General features: G+C 59.5%; 2 protein-coding genes across 6 annotated transcripts in view; both read left to right on the top strand.

Annotated features, from left to right (window-relative positions):
- The first annotated feature begins 6 nt into the window (after window positions 1–6).
- On the top strand, window positions 7–14,577 carry LOC132025829 (SLAM family member 9-like). Of its 2 annotated transcripts, none has more exons than XM_059413596.1 (8): window positions 7–2,214; window positions 3,350–3,615; window positions 5,792–5,902; window positions 9,735–10,101; window positions 11,651–11,947; window positions 13,455–13,586; window positions 13,941–14,032; window positions 14,274–14,577. In XM_059413596.1, the coding sequence occupies exons 4-8, from the start codon at window positions 9,771–9,773 to the stop codon at window positions 14,364–14,366; spliced, it is 945 nt and encodes a 314-aa protein (XP_059269579.1). In that variant the 5' UTR covers window positions 7–2,214; window positions 3,350–3,615; window positions 5,792–5,902; window positions 9,735–9,770; the 3' UTR covers window positions 14,367–14,577. The 2 variants fall into 2 exon arrangements, with proteins under 2 accessions (XP_059269579.1, XP_059269578.1); XM_059413595.1 differs by having other exon boundaries at window positions 7–2,299.
- A 1,525-nt stretch (window positions 14,578–16,102) lies between these two features.
- LOC132025828 (uncharacterized) overlaps window positions 16,103–16,269 on the top strand; it is a 23,416-nt gene continuing 23,249 nt past the window's right edge. For 2 of the 4 annotated variants that reach the window (XM_059413592.1, XM_059413591.1), the window contains exon 1: window positions 16,103–16,222. In XM_059413592.1, coding sequence (XP_059269575.1) covers window positions 16,150–16,222 — 73 coding nt within the window. In that variant the 5' untranslated portion in view covers window positions 16,103–16,149. Of the gene's footprint in view, window positions 16,239–16,269 lie in introns of all 4 variants that reach the window. The other 2 variants (XM_059413594.1, XM_059413593.1) reach the window with 1 other exon arrangement.

Raw genomic sequence — 16,269 nt, 5'->3', positions numbered from 1 at the left:
TGCCGGGCTCCCGGGCTGCCCCATCTTTCTGCTCCACCGTCCTGGGCACCGGGTCTTGTCCTCCTGCTTCGTCCTCATGGTCCCGGACGGCTCTGTCCGCAGACACCAGCCCACACGGAAGATGGCCAACGAGAGAAGGACGAAGGCCAAAGTCTCTGTTGTCGTGAGGCTCTGTCTCTGCAAGACTGAAGACCCTTCATCCGGTCCAGCACAGGTCCCCTACCTCGGGGTCAGCCCCGGGGCAGCCATAGGAAAGACCTGACCCCAGCCCTGAGCTCCCCAGGTGTCGGTGGGGGAAGCTGTGCGAGCAGCGCCCCCTGGTGGAAGGGGCCGCAGCGACAGCCGCCTGCACCCAGGGCTCCCAGCCCCACCCTGCTGGGCCAGGGCGGCGCAGATCTTTCCTGGACACTTGAAGGGGGGACCGCAGGCCCTGCCCCAGGCGCAGGTCAGCTCTGCTCCGGCCAGAGTCGGGCCTGAGAAAGGCTGTTCAGGAGCCGAGTTCTATCCCGGTGCCCCAGGGCAAGCCTTTCCTGTTTTCTCAGCTGTCCAGCAGGTCAACTCTGAGGCCCTTCTGGCTCAGGCATCCCAAAATTCTAGGTCAGGATGGACCCATCCGGGGTCCCTGTTACCTCTCTGACCTCCATCTCCTACCGATCTTGCCTGGACACTTTGGCCACACTGACCTCCTGCTCCCGGAACAGTCCAGGCAGGTCCCAGGTGAGGGTCACTCCATGGGACGTCACCTGGGCCAGGAAAGCGATTTCCCTAGATGTCTGCAGTCACTCCTCACCTCCTTCCAGTCTCTTCTCCAAAATCCCCTTCGTGGGGAACCTGTTCTGACCTCCTGGTGTAACCGGAAACCACACTGCCGGTGCTGAGCCCCCACCCTGCTCTGTCATCCAGAGCCCTGCTCGCCGTATGGACTGTGGTTCCCGTGAGGAGGGGAGGAAGGCAGAGCGGTTGCTGGGTGCACTCGTACGTGTGCATGTGTGTGTGCATGTGTGTGAGCGCTGGGGTGGCTCACAGTAGGAGCTCCTGCACTGTTTGTGGAAGGAACGAGGCCACCATCGGGGAGGGTCTGGGTCGGGGGCTGACGGGTCCCCCTAAACACTCACACTCGGTACATGGACCATACAGGGGTTCAGGGAAAGGTGCTCTTGGCCCAGGAGTTGCCCTGTGGGGACAGTGATAAGGGTAGAGGGCTCGTGGGGAGAACGCAGCACAGCTCTGCCGCTGTCACTCATGGTGTCCACACTCGGGCCCAACTGACCCTCATCAGTGATTCTGGTGGGATCCAGGGACATCAGCTGTGAGAGACGCTCCTCAACACGGGGTGGGGGCTGAGGTCAGATGAATATGGAAACGCGACAACCACATCCCTCCTGAGATGTTCACCACCCCGACTCCAGGGCAACATCAGTTTTATCCTTTACTCTGAGATTCACAACATGTATGACCAGGAGTTCAGGTTCCTTCTTCCTTTTTTGGAGCAAAGTTCCTTTGGAGCTTCTGCTCCGTCATCACGAGCCATCACCTACTCTGGGAAATGTCCACTAGAAGAGGAAGCTGAACCCTGAGCCCAGCACCCACCCTTTGAGGCCCCTGCCAGCCTGCAGCGGGTCCTGGGTCTGGGCCTGCTGGGGCAGGGGTGAGGCAGGTGCTCACTGGGGTCGGTGGGGGGCGGGAGCGGCAGCCTTCTCTGGCAGGACCTCTGGAACCAGGCGGTGGGAGACCAAGGAGCAGAGCTCAAGCAGGCGGGGCTCTGAGCCGGGACTGGGTCTAGATCACCTTCCCGGGTTGAGACCAGACAGGCCTGAGGCCCTTTGTCTGCGGTGATGCCCGTGGGAGGAATCCTAGGTTGCTTCGGGTGCGGTCAGTGACCCACATCGGGGCTTAGTGTCCAGAGGAGAGTTGCCCCAGGTCCACCCCAAAGCTTCTGGAAGCAGAGTCGTCCCCCCATCCAGCAAACATCTTCTGCACCCACGCCCTGAAGAGCCCGTGTGACGCCTGAGGACACAAGAGGGAACGTGTGTCCTTGGTCTCAGGGGCCTGGATTTCCTACGGAGACCCCAGAATGTCCCCCAGCGGGACTGGGACGCACAGCCAGGGAGGAGGAGGTGTTGGTCCTGCGCGTGCTGTCCACGTTCATGATGCCACGGGGCCTGGGACACCTGCTCCGTGAAGACATGAGCCTCAGCGCCCTGCACACAGCAGGTGCTCAATAAATGTGCATGGCCTGAAAGATGCTGGGAGGACCTGCTCTGGGAATCATGGAGACAAGATGTCCCAGGCCCACAGGGTGTGTTCAGACCCACAGAGAGAATTGTTACAACAGCAGAGTGTGACCTCTGCTTTAGGATACGGGTCCAACTGCTTCAAGGTCCAAATTCAGCAACACCCTGTACAGCCATCATTATAGATTCTCCCCAGATCGGGGTGGGGGCCCTGCTCTGTGGCTCAGACCCTGGGAAGCAGGTCCCCCGAGATCTGTCCACCCTGCAGAGTGGGGACTGGGACCTGCCTCCCCTCCTCACTCGATCCACAGCCAGGGCGCCCAGGAAGAGAAAGGGGGGACAAGCTGTGGGATCCTTCCCGTGCTGGGGTGGGCCGAGGCCAGCTCTCACGGGTCTGGAGAATCAGGGGCAGATTCTGACCCCAGGACAGCATCTCAGGGCGGGAGGAGTTCTTCCATCCCTGTGTTGGAAGGTCTTGGCGACATCTGGGGTCCCATGGCTCTCAGTGTCACCGTTGGGGAGGATCCCAGGCCTGAGCCAGGACAGAGCCACTGTGCCAAATGGTGATGGTGGCAAGGGCAGGGCTCTGCTCCCACACCAGCCCCAGGTGGGGCGCCTCCTCCCTCTCCGGTTTTTCTCGGCTCCCTGTGTTTGACACCAGGCCAGGGGGATCCTACGGGAGCTCAGACCCCCAGCCCTGGCTGCAAGGTCGGGACACACATCCCTCAGTCATCCCATATTTGGTCCAGCGCCCACAGAAGTAGTGCATTTCTTGTTCTTCACCTCCCCACCCGATGGCCACAATGAGGTCACTCATTCCCTAGGGTTCATGGGTTGGTCTCTGGGTAGGGGGGAAGAATCCAGTGTCCACGTCGGCAATGACGTGATTCACACTGACGTGTCCTCACTGGACGTGGGCTTCAGGCTCTTGTGTGGAAAACCTGACTGCGCCGGGTGAGGGAGGGCATTTCTCCCTCAGGGGCTGCCTGTCCCCAAGATCACTTCTGCTTCTCTGAGAGCAAATGAGGGGAAGGGAGAGGCAGGAGGGGTGCCCCTGGGAGCTTGGTCTAGTAGGAACTCGAGCACGTTCCTGATGCACGACATCTCTCCGCCAGGGGCATTCTGGAGTCTCCGGGAGCACGGGTGAGCTTACCGGCCCCACTCAGGCCCAGAGACTTGCCCAGTGACTCCTTCAAGTTCCCTGTCCCCACTGTGCTGAGAGCTGGGGGCTTGGGGCCATCCAGCCCTGTATCCTGGGACAGGCAGGAAGGCGTGAGGAAGAGAGATCAAGCCTCACCGTGACTGGTCCAAGAGCCTGAGCTCCCCCGGCCACAGATGGAGTCCCTGTATCTCCAGGAGGGTGTGCAGCCTGAAGCCCAAGGTCAGCACAGAAGCCACACTGCCCAGCACGTGTCCTCGGTTTCAAGGTCACCAGCGTTCTGCCCACCAGAGAGCTGTGTCCAGACAGGTTGGAAGTTTCCAGAACAGTTCGAGTATGGGAGAACAACCTCCCCCTCCCTGCGCGGGGCTGGAGGTCTGTCCTCTGTGTGACTCAGCCAGTGCAAGGGGTGGATGTGGTCAGCAAATAGCCACCGTGGACCCCAGGGGCTGCAGAGTTATAACCATAGCCTCGTGTCCTCTGCCTGCGGGTGTGAGACAGGAGAGAGGCTGCCCTGGTTCAGGCCTGGCCTCCCTCCCCCTCAGTGTGGCTTCTCAAGGTCTGGGAGGGACTCGGGGCTAAAAAGACCAGAGGCCTAGGAGGCCTGAGACCTGGGCCTGACTCTGCCCTGTCCTGGGGTCCAGACCGGGGGCTCATCAAATCACCTATGGGTCCTGACTTTGCTCATCTGTGACATGGACGGTAACCCTGAGCCCCACTGTCCCCCAAAGAGAACGAGCTTGGGAACCACAGAGACCTGGACACACAGAGGACTGTGACCTGGGCTGTCTTGCTGCACAGGGCAGCGGGAGGGGACAGAGATCAGTGTCTGCAGGTATAGAAAGTCCGGGGGCTGCCCCAGCATGGAGTGTGTCCAGGCTGATCCTCCGGGGTCCCGGAAAGCAGATGCTGGGGTCTCCTTCCTGGGCCCTGGGCCCCACCCGAGGGTGGGGTTTGCACAAGCAAAGAGTTCTTCCCCTGAGAGGGCTCACCCAGGCCTGGAGCGATGGGACAGGGGCACAGCCGACTTGGTCCCCGTCACCCTGAAGGGAGGAGCTGCCCATATCTGGACTCTATCTGAGGAGTCTCTGCCCACAAGGCTCAGGGACGGCCCAGGGAAGGGCTCTCCCATCACTGGGTGGGAGCGGGGGAACAGGCAGTGCCGAGGGCTCTCTGGGCTGAGGGGAACAGAGCAGTTCCGGGGAGCCCAGACTGGATGCGGTGATCGCTGGAGGCCACACACTGGGATAGGACAGCGGCGGTGACATGGGCTTTCTCAGAGTTCCTTGTTGGGAGTGAAGACCTTGACTCTTGCTCTGCTGGGTGACCTCTGGAGGGAGGACCAAACCCTTAGGACTCGGGTCTCACATCCATAAAATGGGTTCAACAGCCAACAGGCTGACCACCTAGAGTGCGGGGCCCTGGGCCAGTCCTGGGGATCTAGCCTGAGGATCGGAGGGTCTGAGAAGCTAAGGGAGAGCCCAGTGGGCAGGGAAAGAGGCACCGGCCTGGGGTTAGTGATGGAGCTGCTCCCCTGGGGCCCACAGGAGACCAGGGTTCTTGACTTTATGGGAACCCATCTGGGAAGAGGAGGCCTGGCCTGACCCTCCGTACGTGGCTGTGAGTCTGAGGCCGCTGAGTCTGTGGCCAGAGGCGCGTGTCCCTCTCCAGCCCTGCCTGTGTGTGAGCCTGGCCCAGGCCTGGCAGAGCCTCACAGGGAAGGGGGCTGTGAGGCCGCTCCTGTGGGGGTGGGCTTGGTCCTGTGTGGGGCAGGGCCTGCCCTAGGCTGCAGACAGAGCCCTGAGGACCAGCAGTGGGGACGTGCCCTGTGTGCTCTGGGGTGAGGGGGTGACACTTCCCAGGAGGCTTTGTTCTCGGGCTCCTAGCTTCTCACTGTGACACCTGACAGTGAGGTTCCCAGAACATCAGACAGGAGATGCGACTCGTGAGATGGTGTAAAGACAGTGGACAGGCCCAAAGCAGGAGAGGCCCCGTGTCCTTGGCTCTAGGAGGGGACTCTGTGCCTGGCCACGGCTGACACTGGCAAACAGAGTGGCTAGGGGTGAGTGGGAGCCCAGGGACAGAGGTCAGGGGTTCTAGGGGTGCAGGTTGGGTACGGGAGACCACCAGCTGGTTGTGAGCACAGGGACGGGGTCTCTCGGCACCGGGACTCCTAGAGGGGGGCTGTTCCCACACTTACTGTACAGTTATCTCCTGAGGCCCCCCTGCGGGTGCTGAGCTAACATCAGAGATGGGAGTGGGTTACTCTAGGCTGGACAGTGAGGTCGCAGGACTAACAGCCCCGCCCCTGGGGTGCGGAGAAGCCTAAGGGCTCTTGTGAGTGAAGAAGCTTTCCTCCTCCTCTTACGTCTGTATTCTGGATGTTTCCTTGAAGCAGAATCGGTCCACGCTGAGCCAGCAGGGAAGCAGCTGGCCATGCTCACCTGCTCAGAAGACCTCTACCTGTGCGGGGCCTCTGGGCTCCTGCGATTCACCAGCCTCCTCCTCAGTGAGTGGCCCGGGACCCCCGGGAGGGAGGCCTCCGGGCGGGCAGGGAGGCAGGAGCTCCCGGGCTGGCTGGGGTCTGTGCTGAAGAACCAGACGGAGCAGCTCCGTGAGGACGGAGCACACGCGGTGCGCTGGGTCAGAGCCCCGGGGTGGACAGAGGGAACAAAGGGAGCTTTGGGCTGAGGCCAGGCTGGGAACCCCGACCCGGCTGCCTGGCAGCATGAAGGGAACCCCTTTCCCCCAACCCAGGGCGGTGAGACTGGGAGACCCCGGAGCCTCGTGGGGGAGAGGATGGAGGAGACACAGGAGTGGCTCTGGGGGACCCGGGGTGGGGACAGACATCCCCCCCTGCCGTGCACAGGGGACCGGCAGCCTTGGCAGCTACCGTGTGCAGGAGGGGCCGACCCAGAGCCCCTGTCTGAGCTGGAGGGGCCGCGCTAGTCTGGCTCCTTGGCAAGATGTGGCCCCGAGTCCAGTGACATTCTGTTTGCAAGGGAAGGACAGGAGCCCCCAGCATTGCAGGGTCCGCGCCCACCTGCCGTGTGTAGGGGTGAGCCCGGAACGGGAGACTGCTGACCTCTGATCTGGGTGGGGGTACCTGGGGGGCATCAGGAGGCCTCAAAATGGAACTCAAAAAAGTCATCTTCTCAGAAACCTGAAATTCCAGTCATTCCTTCATCGGAGTCCAGGTGCTTCTGCGGAACACGTTAAATAAGAACTAGGAGAAAACACTGAGATCCTCGGAGCTGAATCCTGAGGAGGGCAGGGGAGGCTGTTCCGGTCTGTCGTGTTTGGTTCGAGGGAAACACCCCTCCCTGGGCCGCAGCGATTCTAGGACGTTTCTGGAATCGGAGGACATTGGCAAACAGGGTCTTTCCTCATCAGACCATGAGGCGGGCACGGCGCGGGGACCACGGTAACAAGGTGCCGTCCTGTCTGCGTGTGGGCTTCCTCCACTGTCCCTGTTGTACTGAGCCGGAGACCCACGGAAGTTACACAGTGTCGTCCGTAAAGGTCGCGGCGGGACGACTGAGAAAGACAGCGAGGAAGGGACGGAGGGAACCGAGGCAGGAGAACGGAGAAAGGGACAAAAGTTTGCGCTGAAGGTGGCAAGTCACGTTCCATCTGATTTACATAAACTCGGACTCTCTAGCTCACAGCCACCCGCCCCTGACCTTCTGCCCTCCTTGGGGTCAGCACCGTCTGCAGATCTGAGCACTGTCGGGTCTTCCTCCTGTCCTGAGTGGGCTTCCAGCTTCTGGGCCGCTCCTCCCCCGCAGCCTGGGGGCTGAGCCTCCTCTGTCCCGGGTTCCCCCCTTTCCAGCAGGCGCCGGTTAACCCGCAGGCAGCCCCGCGTCCCTTCCCTGCCAAAGCCCGCCGAGTACTTGAGTCCCTTCTCCCGGGACAGTAGCTGGGGGGTGAGACCCCAGATCTGCTCAGATACCACAGACCAGACCGCAGTGCTGGGAGGGAGGAGCCCTGGGCAGGGCAGGGGAGGCCAGGGGTGGGGCTGCAGGGGGTGGGGAGGGCAGGATGGGTGGTGTAGCTTCCCACTGGGGAGGTAATGGGCAGGAGGAGAGGGAGGCCGGCTGCAGGTCTGGCTCTGCCTTGTGTGACCTAGACCAGTCCCCCTCCTGCCCTTGAGCGAGCAACTCCTCTGTGAAAGGTCCCCTTGAAGGCCCTTCAGCTGTGACATCCTGGATTGGGGGGGGTCTCCCCCTGGACAGGACTGTCCTGTGGTTTCTCCGAGGCCTCTCCTCCATGTCTCCCTCCTGTCCTGCCCTCGTCCTGTGTCCTGACGGGGACGGACAGCCGGGGAGTCTGCTTGGGCCCCGTCAGAACCCAGAGCCCAGGACCACCTGTGGTCACCTCCTCCACCCTCCAAGGGGGGAGGCATGCATCTTCGAGGCTCCCTGCAGTCCTCGGGCCTCCACTGTCTCTGTCTCTGCTCCTGAGCAGGTGTGCACCCCGGTGTGCATGGCCTGCTCCGGACAGTGAGCTGCCTCGGCCGAGGTTGTGGGGGTCGGGGGACGGAGCAGCCGCTCAGGAACAGCCTGACCGGAGCCACGCAGCAGCTGCCCATGATCGGCAGAAACGTCAGCGTCCGTGTCCCTGTCCCCTGGGGTGGACTCCTCTGACCCACGCTGGAGGCACGGAGAGCGACAGTGTGGGCTCAGGATTCCTGGGGAGCAGCCTGTGGGCAGGTGCCGCCCTGGGAGCAGATCTGCTGTCCCTCGGGGAGCCCCTGTTGGAACAAGGGCGGCTTCTCTGACTCGGGGCTGGCGTCCTGTGTGCACCACACTCTGCGTATTTGCGCACGAGATGGGCCGTGGCCGTGGACTGGGTGGGGACGCGGGTGTGACGGACACTGTCGTTCTGTGCATTAATTCATGAGGAACTGCCAGGCTCATTCACAGGAGGAATGTTCCTTAGATATAATGGGACATAATGTTCTCATCAGTCTGGCGAAGGGCAGAAAGCTTGATCTCCGTGTGCCGGTGGGAACCTCAGCATTATTGGGGGGAGAGCGGTTGGGGTCACTCTCAGGAGGCGATGGGCAGAGTCTGTCCGAGGCTGAGATGGAGCTGCCTTTGGCCGATTAGACCCCCCATGTGTCATCCCAGTGTCTGCACAGCCATGCGTGCTGTCCACACAGAGGCCCTGTCCTGCGGGCCGGCGCGGCGAGCTCACCAGGCGCTCACCGTCTCCCTCACATTTTCTCGTCCCTGGCAGTGGGCCCGGCCGGGTGGCGAGTGCGGCCACAAGCACGAGCCGAGATCCCGCTATTTCTAGACGGCGAGAGATACCTCCAGGGGCGATTGCACAGTCTGTGTCTCTGCTGTGGCCCCTGTGGCAGGTATCAGGGCAGGGAGTCTTGCCCGCAGACCCTCCCTCCGTCTGGGGAGCTCCCCTGTCCTCAGACCCGGGGCTCCTGGACGTGTCAGGGACAGCATCCCAGCGTTGCCGAGCCTGACTGCGGGCCTGCTCTGGAAGGGGACAGGGCGCCACCTCCGTCAGCGCCGTGGTCACCTGTGGGGGGTCACCTGCCGCCCCTCGGTGCCTGGACACACACCAGGTGTGGGCTCGCAGCTCGTGCAGGTCAGGACCCAGAGGACTACGGCTGGGTCCTCAGGTCCACTGAGACGGACATTAGGTCTGGGCTGGGGCTGCAGGGACCTCAAGGGTCACCCAGGATCTGGGCGTCAGGCGCCCGCAGGCGTACTTCCTGTGGGTGCGGGACAGAGGCCTCACCCGCCCTGGGTGTTGGCCAGAGGCTGTCTTCCTTCCCTCCCTGTGGGGGTCTCTCCACGGGGCTGCCCACAATACCGTGGCGGGCTTCGTCACAGAGAGCAGGAGACAGGGTCACAGTAAGATGGGGTCATACTCCTGTCGGACCTGCTGTCCCTGAGGGCCGTCCATCACGTTAGTGGCACTCTGCTCCTTAGAGGGGAGTCCCCGTAAGTGGCCCCCTCCAGGACAGCTCACACGGCCTGTGGGCACGAGGGGTCTCTGCAGCCCCGTGAGAACCTGCCTCCTGCGGAAATGCACTCGCTGTGGCCCCCGAAATGTGTTCGTGCTTCAGAATCTAGATCTCCTGACATTCATCCTCTCGCTGTCAGGGGTCAGGACACTGCAGGTGAGCAAGTTCCCGTGACCTGCTCAAGGGGACGCTCCCCTGGGACCAGGAGGGATTCCAGCCTCGCCTCAAATTCATGGCATCTCCTGCCTTCCCAGTCAAGGGGGCACACGGGATGGATTTCAGGAAGTTGGGTTCTAGGGTTTCCTCCTTTATTCCTAATGAGAACCACCGTTTTCTGCGTCCTATGCCCTAGGTGTCTGCAGCGCTGTGACCCAGAGTCCTGGAGCCCATGGGTCTGCCCTGGACGATTCTGGAAGGAGCTTCTGTGCTGTTCCTAGTGATCAGAAATCCAGAATTACCTCCAGAATTTGAGCTGGAGAAGATGTCTTGGGGCGTCGTATCCAGATCCAATTACATAGTCATGCTGTATGTGTTTCCTGGGAGAGATGTTCCAGAATGGGTCAACTTCCAGGACAAGTTCGAGAAGAGGGTCCATGTGCTCAATGCAACGACCCTGAGGATTGACAACCTGACCCTTGAGGACAGTGGGCTGTACCGGGCTCGAGTGTCCTATACAAGAGGAAGACAGTATGACCAGGATTTCCACCTGATGGTCTACGGTACATGGCGGCCCCTCCCCCAGCCCCACAGCTGACCCCCTTCCTCTGTCCCCAGGAGTGTCCGTGTGCCCCGCTTGCAGGATTCCTTCCAGACCGCAGCCTTCGGACTCGATCTTCTCCCCAGAAATCCGATGCTGTGAGGTCAGCACAAGTGCAGGCAGAGCTGAGACTCACACCAGGGACGAGTCACGTCTGTGCTTCAGGAGGGAACACGGAATGGGGAGAAACGGGGATTTTGCCGTAACACTCGTTGTCCCCGTAGGACTCAGGGTCCTTGGTGGGACTCTTACTGTCTTGTGCTGCTGTAACAGGTGACTGCACCTCAGTGGCTGACCACACACCCCCTGGGGTCCTCAAGGGCTGTAGGGTGGGAGTCAGACCCCAGAGCCTCTGCCATGAGGTCCAGGAGTCCGCAGGGAGGCTCCGGGGAGAATCCACTTCTGCTCCTGTCCCCCCTTCTAGGGGCATCCGCACCCCCTGGATCGTGGTCCCTTCTTCCTCCTTCCCAGGTGGCACTGGTGGGATGAGTCCATCTGACACCGCGTTCCCCCACCTCCTCTCCTGCCTCCTCTCACTTGTGAGGACCCTGTGATCACATGGGGCTTGTCCGGGGAATCCAGACCATCTCTAGTTTAGGATCAGCAGTTCCCAGCCTCAGTTCCCCTTTGCCCGGGAACCTACGACACCTATGGTCTCTGAGGGTCAGCACGTGGTCATGGTTGGGGGAGACTCGTCACCTAGCAGGATCTGGAATCCTGCGTGTGGTTTTTCCCACCCTGTCCCCTCGTCCTTCTCAGTCCAGCCCGAGTCAGCTCACTCACGGACTGCACGGTCCCCCTCTGAACCCCCACGGATGGAGGAGAAGTTCACAGGGTAACTTCCTCAGACCCTCAGGGAGCAGCTGTCTCTGTGTGCACCCCTCCCCCCTGCACAGGGAGACGTCCTGCCCCAGAGAGAGTGGCCTTCGCAGACTCAGGTCCCTGAGATCCCCAAGACTGACTGTCAGTCTGTCCATTGTCTTCCCGTGTGGACTCCAAGTTCAGGGCATCTTGCAACCACACTTAGGAAGGCCATTCCTAGTGACTCCCACCACAGTCTCTCCTGGTGGGAGTCCGGGCTGATCTCTGGGCTTCCAGAGCTGGCCAAGAACCGGCTGTACCATGGGCTCTGCCGTCCCGGGAACCATCTGAACAGGAGAAGTAGGGCTGGGTTCTGGACCGGGAAAATCCTTTTCCAACTTCTCTTTCTTCTACGTGACACCTCAATCTCTTAGAATTGATTGGCTATGGGTAGGCGACTACAGTATCTTTTTGTCCTGGGAGAATTTTAAGACTTGCTCAGTCTAGTGAAATCACATAGAGCTGAGCTCAGTGGCTCCTTCCTTAATGATCCTGCTGTATATTTCGGTCAATTTCCTGTGACCCGTAAAATGCAATCAGTGTCCTAATGGGAGGAAGCCAGAGCTTCAGGGAGAATCCGCAGGAGGAAGCAGGAGCTGTGATGTTCTACACTCACCTGAGACTCTGTCCTCTTGTCCCTCCCAACCCAGAGCCTGTGCCCCTTCCCCAGATCCAGGCCATGGATCTGTCCCTCACACCAGGCTGGTGCAACATCACCATGGAGTGTAACACCACAGGAACCAGGGAGGACCTGACTGTGTCCTGGGACAGCGAGGGTCTCCCCAGGGAGCTGGAGCAGAGACCGACCCCAGGACCAGTGCCCAACCCCTGGACCCTGGCTGTGACCCTGCCCCTGAGCTGGCCCAGCCCCAGCCTCACCTGTGTGGTCAGCAACCAGGTGGACCAGAGAACTGCCACCCTGGACCTTGGGGACATCTGTGGTCGTGGTGAGTGCATCTGCTGGAGGGGAGGGACTCTCCCGCAGCTCAGGGAACCCAGGGCGAGGGGTCTCAACTTCTGTCTCCCATGTTTATGTCACCCCTTGCCACATGGTCGCCCCATCCAGGACTCTGGCAGGAACATCCAACCTGCTTCTGTCCTTTGGGGTCCCTCCCGTGCTGGTCTCCAGCTCTCACCCCTGCTGGTCCAGGCGGCAGCCAGCAGGTACCTCTCCCCGACCCCATCCATCATCCTGAGTGTGTCTAGGGTGGCTTTCAGGAAAAGCGAGTTGGGGGTGTCCATGGTCTGTGCCATCTGAGGGTCTGGGCCAGTGACTCCCTGTAGAATTCAGGGCTCGCAGATCCTCTGCCCATTTCTGGTCATGTCACACCTAGCTGCTTGCCTGTACTCCCGATGTGTCCTGCTCTCCTCGGCTACCAGCCTCTGCTCAGGCCCCTCCCTCTGCCCTCAGCTCTTCCAAGTCAGGAGTCCCCCACTCCCCACTTATTCCCATCCAGGGACCCCCTCCCTGCAGCTGGCTCTGGGGGCCTGTGACCCGGGCAGTCCCACAGGGCCGCGTGCTGGGGGCAGTCCCAGTATGAAGAGACTTTGCACAGGGGCTCTTCAGCCTCAGTGGCTCAGGGCCCTGGAGGAGCTGCTGCTGTCCTGCCCTCACACCTCATCTGCTCTAAGGAGCAGTCAATGGCCCCACCCTGGAAGCTGATGCTCTGGCCTTTGATTAGTGTCCTGTGCAGCCTGACCCCCTGGTGGGCAGTGGCCATGTCTGCTGCTCCTTGGAATGCCTGTCCCAGCCTTGGCCTCAGGCCCTTTGCTCACAGTTAGTGGGTCCCTGAATGAATGAATGACTTGGTTCCTCTTGAGCCACCTCTCTCTCCACCCCCTCCTCCACCAGCTGGTGGACCTGCTGCCTCAGTATCCCTGATCCCAGAGGAATCTCATGCCTCACGGACCCACTGTGCCCTCTGGAAAGAGGCTCCTGCCTCCCTCTCATCCTCCCACCCAGGTCCTCCTGCCTGGTCCCTCTCTGGCCGGCCCCAGTGGGTGCCAGTAGCTCCCAGGGCTGGTCAGTTGTCACAGCTATACTTGGTCATGGGTCTCCTTCCTGGGATGTCTCACCCACCCTGAATATGCAGCAATCTCCTACTCCTCCCTCAAGACCAGGCTTGCCCATCACCTCCTCCAGGAGGCCCTCCCTGATGACCTGGGTACAAGGTATAAGCTCTAGTGCCCTGGGATGGCTCTGGCTGGCAGCCTCTGGCATGTGTCAGCCCTCCCCCTGCTGAGAGGCTCCTCAAGGGCGGGCACCATGTCCTGCTCCTCTCAGCACCCCGGCCCCAAGCAGGAGCTCAGGAATGGGCTGAGTGAGAGCCTCTGCCATGCTCCTCCCTCTCGAGCTTCTGACCAGGTCTCTTCAGAGTCTCCATGTGCCTGGCAATGGGCGTCCTCAGTTCTCTGTTGCCTCAACCTTCCTCACTCTCTGTGCGATGGAAACAGATCTACATGGACCATCTCTTGTTGCTCTCCTGCGTGACATCCTGGGGACTATTGTGGTCATACTGATGATCCTTGAAGCTGGACTATACCTTTGGATGAGACGTGGGAAGAAGAAGTTGGAGTCTGGGAGAGGCAGGTTGCACTTTCCTCCCTGTACCCGGACACCACTTCCTCTGCTGGACTCTGGGCTTCTTTCTTTCTTTCTTTATTTGTCAGAGAGAGAGAGAAAGCACAAGCAGGCAGAGTGGGAGGCAGGCTCGCTGCTGAGCAGGGAGCCCGATGTGGGACTCGGTCTCAGGACTCTGGAATCATGACCTGAGCCGAAGGCAGAGGCTTAACCGACTGAGTCACCCAGGCGTCCCTGGGCTTCTTTTCTCCTGCATTTTGCTCCTCGGGGAATGTCCCTGCAGGCGCTGGCTGATGTGGCTGTGGGGGAAGGTACAGGCTTCCAGCCTGAGACTCAACCTCCATCTGTGTGTGACTCAGGGGCAGGATTGCAGGAGGAGCCCAGGGACCCGGATGGTGGCATCCACTATGCAGATCAGACCTATCAGGAGTCTGGAGACCGCAGGGACAAGGTGAGGCCGGGGGAGGAGGCAGTTCTCCCAAGTCCCTCTGTGCCTGTGGATCCCAGTCACCTGCTGGTTCTGTCCTCGATTGCTCTGTGCGCTTTCCCATAATGCAGGATCAACTAAGAAAACTCTTCTGGGATCCCGTGAAGCATTGGGCACTGTGGGAGGTCATGTCAGCAGCTCTGGGTCTGTGTGAGTCTCTTTGGGTTCTCTGCGCCCCTTATGCTATCCTCTGTCTGCACTGCAGGGTAGGGGAGAACCACATCTAGAAGAGGAGAACTCTCTCACTACTGTCTACAGTGAGGTCCGCAGGCCAGGCCACGCCATGACCGCGTTTTAATGGGAAGAAGCAGGAGACTCCCACCCCGGGGACACCTGTCACGTGAGCATGACGCCCGCAGCTCTGGTCCTGCCTCTTACCCCTCTGACAGCTCTGAGCAGGGACTGGATGGATCCAGCACTTATTTCTGGGCTAAATCCTTGTGCACAAGCTCCCCGTGAGACACCCACAGTGGTAGATCAGGGGAAACTGAGTAAATAAATAAAACTGAGTAAATAAACTCTCCAAGACTGTAGAGTTCCCGCTTTCCTGATTTCTTTTGCCCAAGAGAGTAGATAGAGCCTGTGTGAGGAACGGCCTCTCCTCTCCCTCTCCCCTTTCTCAGCTGCTCCCTCTGCTGCTCACAAATGCAGCTCAAGCTCATGGGGGTCCTTCGTTTCCGTGTAATTTCTCCCTCACGAGCCTGCAGGCAGCCTGAGGGCAGAAGCTTCCCCTTGTTCTCTGTCCCATCACCTGTGACGTGGACAGAGCTGCTTCCTGGCACCTGTTCAATACTTGTTGGTGGGGAATAAGAAACATTTGCCCCCAAATCATTTGTCCCTTGTCTGGGCTGCTAGGGGAGCCCACCCAAGCCTCCACATCAATCATGTGAAGTTGAATGTCATTGTTCCTGCAGATGACCTAACCTGAGCTGCCCATGTGGTTCTGCCAAGACAAGCTCCAGGGTCTCCTATGATCAGACCCACTCAGTGTGCCTCCAGCCATGGACCTCAGCTGTGCTGGGATCATAGCTGCTAGTGATGTTGGGAAAAAAGGCAGAAGAAAAAATATTAAATTTCCTTATTTCCTACAACCCAGTGACAAGTCCTTGAAACAGACAGAGTGACATTCCTTTAGGGATCCAACTGCCTTGATGTTAATACTTTTCTAAGGGCAAGAGGCAATCCTAGCCCGAGCCCCCCACATCCCCTCCCCAGGATCCTGTAAGTCTACTTTAACATATAAAATTTCCTTTATCTTTATTTCCCCAAGATATGTGTCGACAGTCATCCCCCAAGCATATGGGCCACCAAGGTACAGCTGAAGGGTCTCACGACTCAGGTTTTATTTTGAGGTAATAAATGACCTTTTTGAATAATATCTCGACCCCTCAAGGCCCTGGAAACCGGGCTTCCAAACTCCTTAGAAACTTACACTCTCCCTAACCCTCCCAACTTGAAAGGATATAATGGGAAATGCCTCATGACCCCAGCACAGCTCGTTCTGCCCACGGGTCCTGTCCCTGTGCTTTCACAAAACATTTTGCACCAAAGAGGTCTTAGGAATTCCTTCTTGGCCATCGGCTTCAAACCTGACCATCTCTCCTACATGACTAGGATCGTGTCTCAGCCTGTCTGCCCTCACGCCGACCGCCTATGGGATTCCATCATGTTGATGTGGCCAATGAGAAGAAAGTAGCAGGTACCCTAGGTGTCCCTGCACACAGAGAAGCACCAGAAAATGGACTATAAATCCCATGAAAATCAAGGGACTGACATCATAGTAAAGTTTCTAGGGGTCCAATCATTTGGGGAAACATCAGCATATCCCTTCAAGATTATTTCAAGTTCTAATGATCTTTATTCTTCTGTATCATTTTCTATGTCTTCCCAATTTTATATAATCAGCATGGATTATTTTCATCAGAAAAAGCCCTTATTTTTCAAATCTTCATGCCTGTTGCTGATCAGGCAGCCCAGGTCCAGAGCTGGTGAATCATTAAAAGGGAGGAGGGGCCTCGTGTTAGGCGGGCAGAGGGGGTTGCGGAAGGAGGGCAGGAACAGGAAAGAAAAGGGAGGAGCTGATGTGTTCTGGGTCCCACAGTTATGGACTCCCTGCGGGGCAGCCAGTCCCCCTCCCAGACCCTGATGCTCCAGGTCAGCCTCCTCCTGGGTGAGTGGCAGATCAGTGGGGGGGGGGGGGG

The sequence above is a fragment of the Mustela nigripes genome, chromosome 10 (assembly GCF_022355385.1).
Source record: "Mustela nigripes isolate SB6536 chromosome 10, MUSNIG.SB6536, whole genome shotgun sequence".
Taxonomy (NCBI): Eukaryota; Metazoa; Chordata; class Mammalia; order Carnivora; family Mustelidae; genus Mustela; species Mustela nigripes.
Note: the sequence above shows the minus strand (reverse complement) of the source record. Positions and strands in the feature narration are given on the sequence as shown.

Coding starts and splice junctions, on each gene's coding strand:
- LOC132025829 (XM_059413596.1), top strand. CDS start 9,771: ATGGGTCTGCCCTGGACGATTCTGGAAGGAGCTTCTGTGCTGTTCCTA. Junction 10,102..11,650: donor TTTCCACCTGATGGTCTACG/GTACATGGCGGC, acceptor CTCCCAACCCAG/AGCCTGTGCCCCTTCCCCAG. Junction 11,948..13,454: donor TGGGGACATCTGTGGTCGTG/GTGAGTGCATCT, acceptor CGATGGAAACAG/ATCTACATGGACCATCTCTT.